The sequence below is a fragment of the Rhinolophus sinicus genome, chromosome 8, assembly GCF_057876585.1.
Source record: "Rhinolophus sinicus isolate RSI-liver-muscle chromosome 8, RSI-T2T, whole genome shotgun sequence".
NCBI classification, from domain to species: Eukaryota; Metazoa; Chordata; class Mammalia; order Chiroptera; family Rhinolophidae; genus Rhinolophus; species Rhinolophus sinicus.
In genome coordinates, this window is record NC_142508.1 from 22,035,916 (window position 1) to 22,050,000 (window position 14,085).

Below are 14,085 nucleotides of genomic sequence, written 5' to 3' on the forward strand. Positions count from 1 at the left end.
TCGAATGGGAGTTTCGAAGAGAAAAGATACTGCAATTGCTGCTGTAAAACACGAGAAGACCAAGAGAAAAGATGAGGGAAGAGCAACTCGCAGCAGCATAGATTCAAATACTCTAATAATGTTTTAAAAAAAACACATATTTTGGCTGGTACAATGTGGTTGTATTTCAGTTCTCGTCTATGAAATTTGAGATTTAACATTAGCTGTAATTGTAAAAATGGTTCAATGTGTCACATGCCTAATGAAGATGATGATCCTTTTCAGCCTCTTATTTATCTGCTCCTATGCTGAATGATAATGTTCTTCAGGGTTCTTTGCTGGCCTCGATTTTCTTTATATATGTTCTCTCTGGGTGCGTGCATCCTACCCTATGCCTTTCAATATCATCTATATATCTGATGAATCCCAAACTTTCTCATCTGAGCTTAGAGTACGTGTGCAACTACCTCTGCGTATCTCTGTTTGGATATCTCTCAGACTTAAACTCAACGTAGATTGTAGAGTTTACAGTATGAACTAGTGTTTCTCATGGGGCCACTCAAGGAATTTACCTCCCAAACCAGGTCTTCCTTCTGATTGCCTGTCTCAGGAAATGGCAGACTCTATCTTGCAGCTTAGCATGTAATCCTTGATGCTTTCCTTTCTCTCACTCTCACATTCCACAAATATAGATGGCCTTTGTCTTCTAAATCCTGTGTGAGGGGATCTACGGAGTGGCCAGCACTTCAGGAAGCATAAGCAAATACATAATACCATGTTTCCCCGAAGATCAGATCTAGCCGGACCATCAGCCCTAGTAAGTCTTTTGGAGCAAAAATTAATATAAGATCCGGTCTTATTTTAATATAAGACTGAGTCTCTACAAATATAATAATATAATATAATATAATATAATATAATATAATATAATATAATATAATATAATATAATATAATATAATACCAGGTATAATAATATAATATTAATATAAGACTGAGTCTTATATTAATTTTTGCTCCAAAAGACACATTAGAGCTAGATCTTATTTTCAGGCAAACGCACTATATGGTTTATTACAATATTACAATGCATGGTAAAATAATATCATTTATATTTCTAGATTTTAGGGCTCCCTGTATTTGGTAGAACATAATTCACATCTAAAACTCTAGCTGTAAAGGAGTCGGGAAAATACAGTCCATGTTTTTTAGGCTTTAAAGCATAAGAAGTGTTCTAGTTATTATTACTGTGTAACAAGCTACCACAAAATGTAGTGGCTTAAAAAAAACAGTCATGTATTATGCTCATGAATCTGTAATTAGCGCATGGCTCAGGGGGAACAGTTTATCTCTGCTCCACGCACTGTGTGGGTTGGGAGCTCGGGGATCCATATCAAGACAGCTTGCTCACAAATGTGGCAAGATGGTTCTAGCTGTCAGCTAGAAGCTCGGCTGGGGCAGTGGATTAGGACTTTGGTTTCTCTCCACTTGAGTCTTCCCACGTGTGTATTTTGTCACAGCATGGTGGGCATGTTTTAAAAACGAACATCCCAAGAGAACCAGGCTGAAGCTGAACATTATTGCCTTTCACTACTTAGCCTCAGAAGTCACATAGCATCATTTTCACTGTAGTTAAAAGTCCATTTAGATTCAAGGGGAGGGACCACAGACCCCACTTCTCAATGGGATGACTTTCAGAGTCACCTGTAGGATGAAAAACATTGTTGGGCTATTTTTGAAAAATACAATCTGCCACAGGAAGTCACCCTAGAGAGTGGCATGTAGGTGGATTCTGTGAATACACAGTAATGACCCCAGTTATCAATATTCCCTAATTGGCCTTAATTATTTTCTAATCATTTCAGTTTTTCCCTAAGTGGTTCTTTGAACCTTTTTATGTATCCCCATGAGCTTAAAACTGGACATAGTGTATAGACAAAATATAGAATTTGTTTTATTTCACTCTCTAAAAAGTGGTTTTAATATCCTGAGTCCATTGAAAGACTTGAATGAAAGCTGCTATGAGAGACTTGTTTAATATTTTTCATTAGGAAACTATGCTATAGTTTTCAACACACAGCTTCATTAAACAAGTTAGCAGCAATGAAAGAATTACTTGCATCAGTTTAAAAATCAGAAAAATTTTAAAATTTAAAAATTAAAAAAAAATTAAAAATCAGAAAAATTACTTGCATCAGTTTATCTATGTGCGTAATTCAGAACTGAGGCAACTCTCTGAGGAACGAGGAAGGATAACAGAAATTTGAGAAATGTGGTGAATGGCACACCTAAAGTTGCAGAAGAAAGTATTACAAATTAGCATACTTGGAAGTTTTTCAAAGGTCTTTCTCTGGTGGTCTGCTTAGAATGTGTCACAACTGACAGACTGATTAGAAGGTATTCTCGGGCACATAACAAGAAATTTCAATCTCACACCCGCACTTTTTTTTTTACTCCCACTTCCAAATCTTGTTTCCCTTTCTTAAAATGATTACCTTCAAAAAACTTGTTAACTATAATTTAATGCCAGGGATGTCTAGATTCTTAAAACTGGTGTAGGGTGTTTCATTTATATGCCTTAACACCAAGTACTCTAACATTATAATATTGTACTAATGAGAAGACCTCTAATGTACCACAGTATTTTGCAATTAGCAAGTGAATGGATAATATTCAATCATTTATAATTTTAGAGTAACAAAAGTGTGTTTTATTTATTTTGACACGTGTAGAGCTTCTCACTTTCCCTAAAAAGTTAATTTTAATTGAATAAATGCTTAGTATTTCTGATTCTATGTGCTATTTGTGAGTGGAATTCAATTTTAAGAAAATATTTTAAAACATATCTGCTTTTAAAGAAATCTTATTTTCCAAGTTTGCTAACAAGTTGAGTGTTTCAGATCAGAAATATGAAAATTGAGATTCTTATGGCATAATATTAACTAGAAAATGTATGTATTAATTTTATATGAAGAAGCAGCTGCCACAAATTCTCAGGGAGGACAATACTGGAACACTGTTGGCGTTTATGGTTCTGGTGCATTTTACTATATAGATGGATTATGCTCATCCTTAATACTTTCATGAGGTTGCAAAACTGCTCTACATGATATAAAATTAGAGATAAAGTCTGTACAGAACACTTTTCTTCAATTGTGCTAATTTACAAAGGTGCCACAGACAAAACTAAGAATTGACATATTTTGTCAAAATTGATATTACATGTTGAGCAACATTATACCTATAGAGTATCAGGTTTCCCAGGACTATTTCTTTTTAAATTAAAAAAAAATATTTTATTAGGGAATATTGCGGGACAGTGTGTTTCTCCAGGGCCCATCAACTCCAAGTTATTGTTCTTCAATCTAGCTGTGGAGGGCGCAGCTCACTGGCCCATGTGGGAATTGAACCTGTAACCCTGTTGTTCAGAGCTCGCACTCTAACCAACTGAGCCATCCGGCCGCCCCTTCCCAGGACTATTAAAGAGAGTATTTTTGCTCTGGGTAAAAATCAACTCATTCATTCATTCATTCATTGTTCATTCATTCAATACACCTAAAACGTACTGACAGCCTTTAAAGTGCCAGGTACTGTTCTAGTTGTAGGAATACAGATGTTAAAAGAAGTCAACATTCATCTCCTCATCGAGCTTACATACTAATAGGGGAGACAGACAACAAACCAATATAAAACACACCAGGAAACAAAGTCTGCTACTGAGAAAATTAAAGCAGGACAAGGAGATGAGGAGGTTCTGGGGCAAAGGGGATGCAGAGAGGAGGCTGACATTCGCTGGTACACGCAGGACAGTGAGCCAGCCCATGTCTCTCGTCATGATCAGGGCTAAATAGTTGACTATCTTCCTCGGGAGGAGGGGATGCTACTTCAGACAGGCTGATCTGGGACTCTGCTCTGAGGCGGAGATATTGGAGCAGAGGCCTGAATCCATGAGTGGAACAAGAGGACTGTAATATCTTGCCCAGGGGAGTGTAAACTGTACAACTCTACTGGAAAGTGAGAGAGTATTAAGACATAAATTTGTTCGTACAATCTGCCCGCCAAATGATACTTACAGAAATCGGTTCTTACTTACCTGGCTTCGTTTGTTTTCACTTCTTTCATAGTTGAGTATTATTTCAGAGTTAAGGGTCAAGGGATGAGGAAAGATGAGGAATTGTCTTTGCTATTGGTTTCAGGGTATATTTATTAGAATTTGTCTATAAAATGATTAATTATACATGTTACTTGCACAATTACTTTCTCTTGGAAGAGATTCTGCAAGGTGTATCACTAATAAACAACCATCAAAAGAAAAAAAAATCTCTCTTCTCTCAAAGGAAGTTTGCTCCTGGGACAAATGCTAACAGATAAATAGACAAAATAATTAAGGTGATATGTACTTCTGCTTCAGATCAGCTTATGATTAGACTTTGTTTATGGGGAAACAAAACTGTAAAGAGGATTCGAACTAGGTTAGAAAAGCGATCAAAGAATCAAAACTAACCTTGCGATCTTTCTCCCTGAAAGGGTGAATGAAAAAAGAAACACATTCTTTTTTTTTTTTTTAAATTTTATTTGGGAATATTGGGGAACAGTGTGTTTCTACAGGGCCCATCAGCTCCACGTCGTTGTCTTCAATCTAGTTGTGGAGGGCGCAGCTCACTGGCCCATGTGGGACTCGAACCAGCAACCCTGTTGTTCAGAGCTCGTACTCTAACCAACTGAGCCATCCAGCTACTCCCCCTTTTTTTATACCCCATAGAGCAGTGCTTAAAAACATTTTGTGATTTGTGACATTCTACTATTTGTTTCCTATTTCTTATTTTCCTATTTCATATCTCTTCATCACTATTGCTTTAAAAAGAAATCTTCAAAAAAAGAAACTCACTAATTTTTGTTCTATTTTAAGGATTTAGTGAAAATCCTGATATTGCTTGAGGAAACTGGAGGCCTCCTGAATTGTTGTTGATAAAGAGCAGTGGTTCTCAAACTTGAACATGAGTTAGACTGCTGAACTCCAACCTTCAGATTTCTGTTATGGTAGATCTGGGATAGGAATCCAGGAATTGCATTTCTAACAACTTCCCAGGTTTTGCTGGTCTGGGACCACACTCTGAGAATCACTGGTTTCAATGCAACTTTTCCTGGTCTCCTGCTTTAGTCCCTGAGCTGGGCAGTCTTGGGAATTAGTGCCCTCCTCATTAGGAGTGTTATAAAACACTCCTGGCTGAGGCAGGATACTGCTTCCAATAGGCTTGTTACCCACGATTCCCTGTTTTCCTGCACTTCATCTCCACACAGCTTTTGGATATTGACAGCTTGCCTTCACACAGGACCTCTTACCTTTTTCCATTCTGGGATTTATGTCCTCTTGGACCTTGTCGATTTATCTACTTAGCTTCCAAACCAGCTTACCTTGTCCCTGACTTGCAAATCTGCCTGATTCTAACACCAAGTTTATTTCTAAACCAAAATGTCCCAACATTTCTTGGTAAATGGTGCCCATAGCTTCTCAGTAACCTTTTCATTGCTCCACTAATCAAAAGAAATATACAATGGTTCTGTTTATTAACTAATTACAAATAATTTAATAGTAGCAGTTATGCAGTGTCAGTATATGTTACTGGGTTGTCCTCAAAAACCTAAAATTTTGTGAAATCCCTGTATGTCTCAATGCACAGTTTGGGAGTCACAGCTTTATACACTGTCCCATCCCATCAACCTTTTTTCATTTCCATTATCCCAGCCGGACCCATGTCCACAATTTGCTGTTACAAAGGCCCCAGCACAACACCCCACAGGCAAATGCAAATTGATGGCAATATGTATATTTATTTTTGCAATGCCTTGGATAAAAACCATTTAAACAATGTTGGGTAAGGTGTTATTTTCATAAAAACATCTTTCAAAACAAATGTACTTCTATATTCCATAAAAGTTAAAACTACATGCTAAAACAGTTAATTGCTGAGATAACATGAAACAATATCAGAAGATTTATAGACTAGACCAGATAATGAACTATATCATTAAACTAAACAGTTACACAGAACTGGAATACTTACTCAGTAGTAAAATATAAAAATCTACAATTATAAATATAAATTTGGTCCATAGACACACTAGAGCAGTATTTACAGTAAGTATCAGATTATTTCTACTTTAGGTGAATACTGCAGTTGTAAAATGTTGAATATCATAGGGAACAGAGCATTTTATTTACAATCTACTGTATTAAAAGTTATATTTCTAGCAACCCTGATGAATGCTACAAATATAGCTAAAATTTTGACACTAAAAACAAACACGTTTTCTGTAATTGGGAATTCCTAATACCTATAAATGGAAATTTTCTGTTAAAATCAATACAAAAAAAACCCACCATAGTTCCATTCTTAGAAATACTGTAAAATTCAATCATTTTAGTTTAAACACAGTAAGTGAATTATAAGAAGTTCTGCAAAAAGGCACACATTGTTAATGATATAAATTTGGCAGCAGAATCCTATGTCTTGAAAGTTACTGGCAGGTGATGGGAAGAAAACATAACAGAAAAACGGAACTGATTTTCCTGTCTGATTTTAGACGGAGGAAAACAGTGCTCAGGTAGGGACTTTCCTCCCTCCTTTCTGTATTAAACTAAAGACTCTAAGCTCTCAGCTATATTTCCGTCATGCAGTGCTGTGCCATTACTATCCAGAGAGGTGGATGGGTTCTCTTCCTGCCTTGTACTCACAAGGCTGAGGATGGCTTTATAGAGAAACTGGTACTGCTCCTAGAGGACAGAGAGCGAGGTTAGAAACAGGCCGCTCTATGAAGACATACATTTGCAAACAGAAACAATATTTTTAGTTGCCCTTCAGCACTGTTTGTGGATGGCCTCTGTTACACTCAGCAGAGGCCCCTGATCTGCATTAATGTCTCCTTAGGCTTACATCTAAAATAGCTTTGCAATTAGCCAACATTCATTGTCCTAAGAAAACCTGCTTCCAGACATTTGCCGATGGCAAATACTCCAGTCTTGTTCGTTTACTTCACGGAATCAGGTGACGTGACAGGCTTCTGTGACTGATTTATCGATGTGTGTGTTAAGCTTTTTGGCACTAGGCACCTGAAACCACTCACAAATAAGTTAGTCATTCTCCTTTCTCCAGTTGTTATAAAATCTATTAGGCCTGTCTATTTATGGAGAGGTCTCAGAAACGATGGCATTGTCAGCTCAGGGACCCACAAAGAATGCAGGCCACTGTTTACCAAGAATTCTTCATTCTCCTCCCCTGACAGCTTCTATACCCTGCTTTGAGCGAAGGTGAGTGAGTGCCTGGCCATGGTCTCAGAGTAGAGACACACAGGAGCATAAAGTGGTTTTCCTCTTACAGATGCCAATCTGGGTAGTGGGGGATGGGGGAAGGCAGACACAGAGAGTGTGAGTCTAGCCAGCATCAAAGCAGAAAATTATGAGAACCACACGTGAGCTGGTGCATCACCGAGTGCACCCATGACACGGGTGAAAGTTTAATGTCTCAAAAGCAATTTCACATAGACAAGCTTGATATAAGCCAACTGATCTGAATGAGACTCTTAATAGGGGCTCCTCTGAAGTGCAGGTGTGCAAGGGTTAACTTGCACCCTGGTCAGCTGGTCTGGGCTGGAGCTTTGAAGATGGACCTTTGATGAGTCCCTTATACGTACACAGACTGGGGAGCTGAAGGTGAGTCTACACTCTACATCCACATAAGTTTCTCCCATTGGGGCATTTGCACTAAGTTCCCTATTGTCTTTTCAGCCCATATTTCTACAATAATTAAAACTTCTGAATTATTTTCAGAGTTGAGATTAATCTCTCCAGATGCGCTATGTCTCTTTTTTGATCGTCTAAGTTTCTCTTTCTTTTTAAAATTACCTAAGAATTAGCCTTGTTAACTTCAGAAATTAAATTCAACTTGAGAAAAACGTAAAAACTTCAGATGCTTAAGTATCTGAGGTCTGTTTCCTGATGGTTCTTTGAGGTAGGCAGAACTTGAACCCCAGGAAAAGAAGTATTTAATTGGATAAGTCACAGTAGTTGGTACTTCGACTGAAGACATTTTTCAATATTACGGTAAGTCTTGCAAAATGACACACATGAGATTTAAAATTTTGTATCCAGCACTTTTCTAGAAGATAAACTTTAAATGTTTATTGTTCCTTTTCTATGAACTGTGGACAGAATAACTTGTAATTCAGTTTGAAAACTACACGCTAATGCCATCTCTGTCAATGTGATCTTTTTGTGGACACTTGATAAAATGATTTGGGCAGCCTCTAGGAAGGAAAAAGCACTCCAATAGTGAGAAGTTTGCTTCACTGCTTTGTTACTTACGATGTCAGCAAAGACGCCCGGCCTCATCAGATTGATCATCTTGGCGACCTGGTAAACATCCACGGAATTTTCCTTTTCTAGTTGGTGCATAAGGGTTGTCAGAGCACAGAAAGTTCCTGCGGTCACTCCTCCATGCCTTGAAGCAAAGGGAAGGGGCAAAGATCCACTCAGAGGCATCGGACTCTCCCATTTTGAGGCTCTGGAGCATGTAGCCTGGACAACTTTACAGTAAGAACCCTGACATTTTTAATGACTTGCTCTCTTTATTGTGCACATAACTATGGTTTAACTTGAAAACACTGACAATTAGCAATGGGATACTTTATAGAAGATTAGTATTTGCTTATTCATTTGTTATTTTTATACTATGGAAGGAGCTGGCAATAAATCAAAATGATCTGACTACAGTCATAATATATGTTATATAATATGCATCAGATATAATATGCATAGAACATATAATTCCAGCACCTGCATTTTTCATTTGCTCATATGTAAACCTGGAAAGATCCTGGATGAAGATTCCTGTGCCTAGTAAACGAAAAAAAAATCACTTCTACTACTATCCCAAGAAGTTAATGGCTGAGAAATGTCTCTCTGGTTAACACCTGTAAAAATTTTAGTGCTAAAGCTGAGTCATCATACAAAGTGTTCTCAGCATACAATGTAAGAGCGTATTTTTGTGATCATGTACCCATCTCCAGCCTTCAACAGGAGCTCCAACAGAAATTAAAATATAAAACAAAACCAAAAAACCCTCTGTGTTAACCTGGGCCATGAGAAGCAGATAATCCACCCTGATGGAATCACTACAATTAGTCTAAAGCTTGGTTCATACAAAAACAATAGAAATACACACACACCCAGAGGACGCTAAGGCACGATTTCAAGTGTGGAACTTACTCATCATGAACGATCATGGGCCCATCCCTGCTGGCGGCCTCTTCTTTGATAATACTTATAAGTTCAAAAGTTTTACTAATGGGGCTATCTGGATTTGGCCATTTGGGACACTGAAAATGTCTTACTTCAAGTACATAATCATCCTATAAGAAGAAAACAAAATTAAGGTTTTTAAAAGAATCAGATTGGTTAGTGAGTAAAATAATTGAGGAAAATCAGGAATTGCAGGGAAATCAGGAATTAAAACTAAACACCTTGCATGAGTGAGCAGCAGTAGTAACAACCCGTCCTCTGTGTAGACAGGCTGAAGAAAGAAACTGTTGCAATACCACATTCATCATTTACAGACGTATCCCTTTTTTATTTTAACAATCAACCTTACTTCTGGGATTATCATGCCAATCAAATCATGAAAGTATGTACCAAAGGGGGCCTCTGTGCTACGACATTGAAAATTATAAAAAAATAAATCTTCAGGGTTAAAATTTATTTTGAAAACAGCATAGGCTTCTTCAAATCCCAGCATTTCTTAGGTTTACCTAAGGGAAGGATGACGCTGCCGCCACGCACAGTGGGCAGAATGCAGGTTCCACTCCAGGCCCAGTTCTGAGTCTTGCTTAAGTGACCCACCAGCCTCTGTGACTTTAAATCATGTGAACCTCTGACTACAAGGTCCTAAAGTGTACTCAATAAAATGCTACATTTAAAAATAAGCAGCAGAACCTTAATTTTATGTGGAAGCGTAAAAGTCCCAAATAGCCAAGATGCTACTGAAAAAGAAAAACAATTATCTCATTAGATATCAAGAATTCTGATAGCCTGTAACAACAAGACCCTATAGTTTTGGCAGCGTGATGAACAAAGAGATCAATGGAATAAGACAGAGATCCCAGAAACAAGCCCATGCATATGCCATGGAAATTTGATTTAGGACCAAACTGATATTGCTGATCAATAAATGATGCTTGGACAATGGTTATCCACATGGAAAATAATGAAATTGGACTCTCACCTCACAAAATATACTACAAAATATGAATTCCATAATTCCAGGTGAAGCTATTAGGTTGGTGCAAAAGTAATTGTGGTTAAAAGTAACTGCAAGAACCGCAATTACTTTTGTACCAACCTAAACATCTAGAAAATAACAAACCATTTAGAAAATAGGGTAAAAAGGAAAATTTTCAAGGTAAAAAGGGACTTTTTAAAGACACTAGAAGATTTCCTTAAAAAAGTGGGAAAGGAAAAGCTTAATAAATTCAAATGGATTAAACAACAACAACAAAATCAAAGGAAAAACGACAAATCACAAAGTTAAAGAAGGTATTTTTAACATGTATAATTTAAAAGGATCAGCATCAAGAGTATACAAAGAGCACCAATAAACCAATAAGAAAATTGTAAATAACGTAATAGAAAATGGGGCAAAAATCCTGAACAGAAACTTCATGAAAGATGATGTAAAGCTATTTAACTTCATTTGCAACAAGGGAAATGCAAATTACAAACACCACGAGATGCCATATCATTTTCATCACAACACTGGTGAGGATGTGGAGATTCCACATCATTCCGGCACTCCTGATGGGTAAGTAGACTGGCAGAACAACTTTGGAAAAAGAGTTGGCATTACGTAACAAAGGTGCTGAAGTTGGATGCACGTCCCTGTGACCCAGCGGGAGAATGCCCAGGTATACCCAAGAGAAAATTTTGCATGTGTTGAAAAATATTCATAGCAGTATTATTTGTAATAGCAAACCAAACCAAACCAACCAACCAACCAAACACAAACAAGTAATAACCCAAATGTAGAATGGGAAAAGTATATTTCTAAACTGGAATGCTAAATAACCAAAGTATATAAACTGGAACTATACTCAATTACGTGGACAAATCTCAGCAGCATCATGATGAAGAAAAGTGAGAAAACCTCTGAAAAGCACACATAGGATAATTTATAGGAAGTTCAAAGAGATTAAAAACTAAAGAATATTGTGTTAAGGAATACAACGGCAAAAGGTAAAATTATAAAGTAAATCAAGAAAGTGAGAAACACGGATCCAGCAAGTGGCTGCTTTTAATGGAGAGCTTGTGAGGGGCTTCAAAGGCAAAGGCTGAGTTCTTTTCCTTGATTTCATGTATAGTATCATTTTTATACCTTGTGCATATTTTATGGACATTCTTTTTAACCTATTCAATATTTAATAATTAAAAAATAACTCATATAACCAATAAATTAGTAAAAGCCCCCAGCTCTTGATTCCAAACCTCCTGAACACTGAAATGAATTCCGGTCTCTATAGTACAGACCTTCACCCCTCTACCATCCTCAAATGCTGTGTCTGAAGTTATGGAACCGCCCACTTCAGTCTTTCCCTCTTCTTTCACCATTATTTTGAAATACTGCCCATCCCTATGTTAGATTCCTGGGGGATCAAGGTGTTTACCACAGCTGATTTATATAGAGAGGACATACTGACGTGGGATCAATCGTGAATGCTTATTTTCTAGTTTATCTTTTGCATAATACCAGGAGAAAGACTGGCTGATTACACAGGTCAAGCTAGATATTAGATATGACCAGTAATGAGGGTTTGACAAGATAATGGGCATCTAATGATTATTAATTTCCTAATAAGCTTTCTTTGGGAGGAGGGCATGAGAGACTACAGGTCTGAATGGGTGTTTCTGAAATGTTTAGGAACAGTGACAGGTGGGAATGAGCAAGGAATTTAACGGCTCTCAGGGGCCTCACTACTCTTCTGGTGTCTGCCTCTCATTTCACAAATAAGGAACGTGAGCCATTCCCCCAAGGCCACAGTGCTCATCATGGGACCAGAATCAACGCGTTCACTTTTTTGTTTTAATCAAGTAGGATCCTGTTCCATTGCAATGTTTACATTAGTAATCTACTTGCATTATCAAATTTATATGCTTTGTCATTCAAATATTCTGCAGAATAATGAATCTTCTTGTATACCATATATGGTTTACTAGTTTCAGATAAGGGCAGAGTGAAACAGTTCAACCATCTAAAATAGGACTTAATTTTTTCTTCTGATCGAGAAGCTATTCTGAAATCTCACATGCCTTACTCATCATTCCTAGTACCTTCCAGCATTTTAGTGTAGCTATATAAAAAAGAATGCACTGTACTGTATTATGTAAATAATTATTGACAAATAATTTAGATTGATGCGTTGTAGGTCACAAGGGTTTAGGAAAGCAATTTTAGTTCATTGTACTTACTGCACATTTTCAAAGCACTTCTTCACTTATCAACTCACTGTACATTGCTAGAAAGAAATTAGTTAATTTAGTAGGTAATATGCTTTCCATTTTACTTAGGAGAATCCCAAGTAAACCCTTGCCTTAACACATCAGAATTAGGAATTTTTTGATGAATTTTTTTACTGTGTTTATTTTTAACTTAAGTTTTGTCAACAAATGTTTTGAGAAATCTTTGATTTCCTGTATGTGTAGAAGTCATGACCCATGTAGTTTAGTGATGACAAATGGTTTAATGATTCCATAAGATATTTAAAATGGAAGTGACAAGTAAAGTAAAATGTATTATTTGGATAATCTGTCTCAATCTGTAAGAAATCAGATTCCTTCTTGTTATTGCTAGAAAAGATCCTTAAATGAGCATATACTTAACATGTACTTAAGATGAAAATTTTGTCATTGAAATTATATCCGTACCTGTGTAGCTTCTAAGATAAAATCTTGAATTAAAATTTTTTCTTCATTAGAGAGACATTTGTGTTCTTCAGCCATAAGAGTGACCTTAAAGCTTTCACAATTTATAGGCTCATCTTTATTTGGCCAATAAACAAATTCATCTTCTGCCTGAGGATTAAAAACCAAAGAAAACTCTAGGTTTAAAAAAAAATGTCTAACACGTCAGACTGTGAAATGAAGTTAACTGGTTACCATAGAAAATTCAATTCAAATTTTTCTCTGAATTTCAAAATTTAGTCTTAAAATCTTGAGTCTTAAACCCGATCGATCTACAAAATAAAACTTAAGAACCCAAACTATTGCTTTGTTATTTCGCTTTCCTATCTTTTCAGTAACAAAGACTAGTTGTTGCCGCTATAATTGATAACCGAGTAGAAAAAAATCAAGTGATTTTAAGAGCTCCGCAATTTCCAGCATCATTTGGAATAGTCAGTGTAACTTTATGGACAAGAAATGAATCTCAAAGTGTATATGCAAAGCTTAAATGAAATATTAGTTTGGTTTTATTTTGAGGGTTCTCCAAATACATACAAAAAAGAGCATAGGGTAGCCATGATTTTCTAATACTAAAAGAAGTCCTTCCTATTCTAGGAGTTCACCTTATTCCAAATTGGTCCCTCTTAAATTGAGGAAATATCCAAGTAATGTAACACGTTTTATTAAAAAAAAAAAAAAAAGCATATGGACTGACTTCATTCATGATTGTGATTCTGGCAGTGCCACAAAATGCTTAAATTTGAATTAATTTTAACCTACCCTTGTTTAAAACTGGCATTCAAGAATTTCAGGCCTGGAAGCTTGCATAACCAAACGAGGCCCAATAGCAGACAAGGTGCAACTCCAATGACATTAGTTGATTAGCTGGAAAACATTACTTTCTCTATATGCTGCACTTCTGGCTGTTGTGACTTGATATTTGCCTCCTAAGGAAAGTACTAAAAGTGACCCGCGGGACTTACCATATTTTGACCATCAGGAAGCATAACCACCAGCTGGGCGTTGTGGTCCCATATCATCCTCCAGAAATCCTTGATGGTGTGGAGGAGGGGATGCTGGGTGATGATGAATTCATTGCTCTGATAATAACCCTGCAGAATA

The 14,085-nt window shown here is 36.8% G+C and overlaps 1 protein-coding gene across 4 annotated transcripts in view; it reads right to left on the bottom strand.

Moving 5' to 3' along the window:
* Positions 1-5,790: 5,790 nt before the first annotated feature.
* The window catches only part of PTPRZ1 (protein tyrosine phosphatase receptor type Z1), a 165,480-nt gene continuing 157,185 nt past the window's right edge, over positions 5,791-14,085 (bottom strand). For 3 of the 4 annotated variants that reach the window (XM_019750067.3, XM_019750065.3, XM_019750064.3), the window contains 5 exons: positions 13,947-14,075; positions 12,949-13,095; positions 9,244-9,386; positions 8,341-8,476; positions 6,468-6,753 (listed from right to left, as the gene is read on the bottom strand). In XM_019750067.3, coding sequence (XP_019605626.3) covers positions 6,613-6,753; positions 8,341-8,476; positions 9,244-9,386; positions 12,949-13,095; positions 13,947-14,075 — 696 coding nt within the window. In that variant the 3' untranslated portion in view covers positions 6,468-6,612. Of the gene's footprint in view, positions 6,754-8,340; positions 8,477-9,243; positions 9,387-12,948; positions 13,096-13,946; positions 14,076-14,085 lie in introns of all 4 variants that reach the window. The other variant, XM_019750066.3, reaches the window with a different exon arrangement.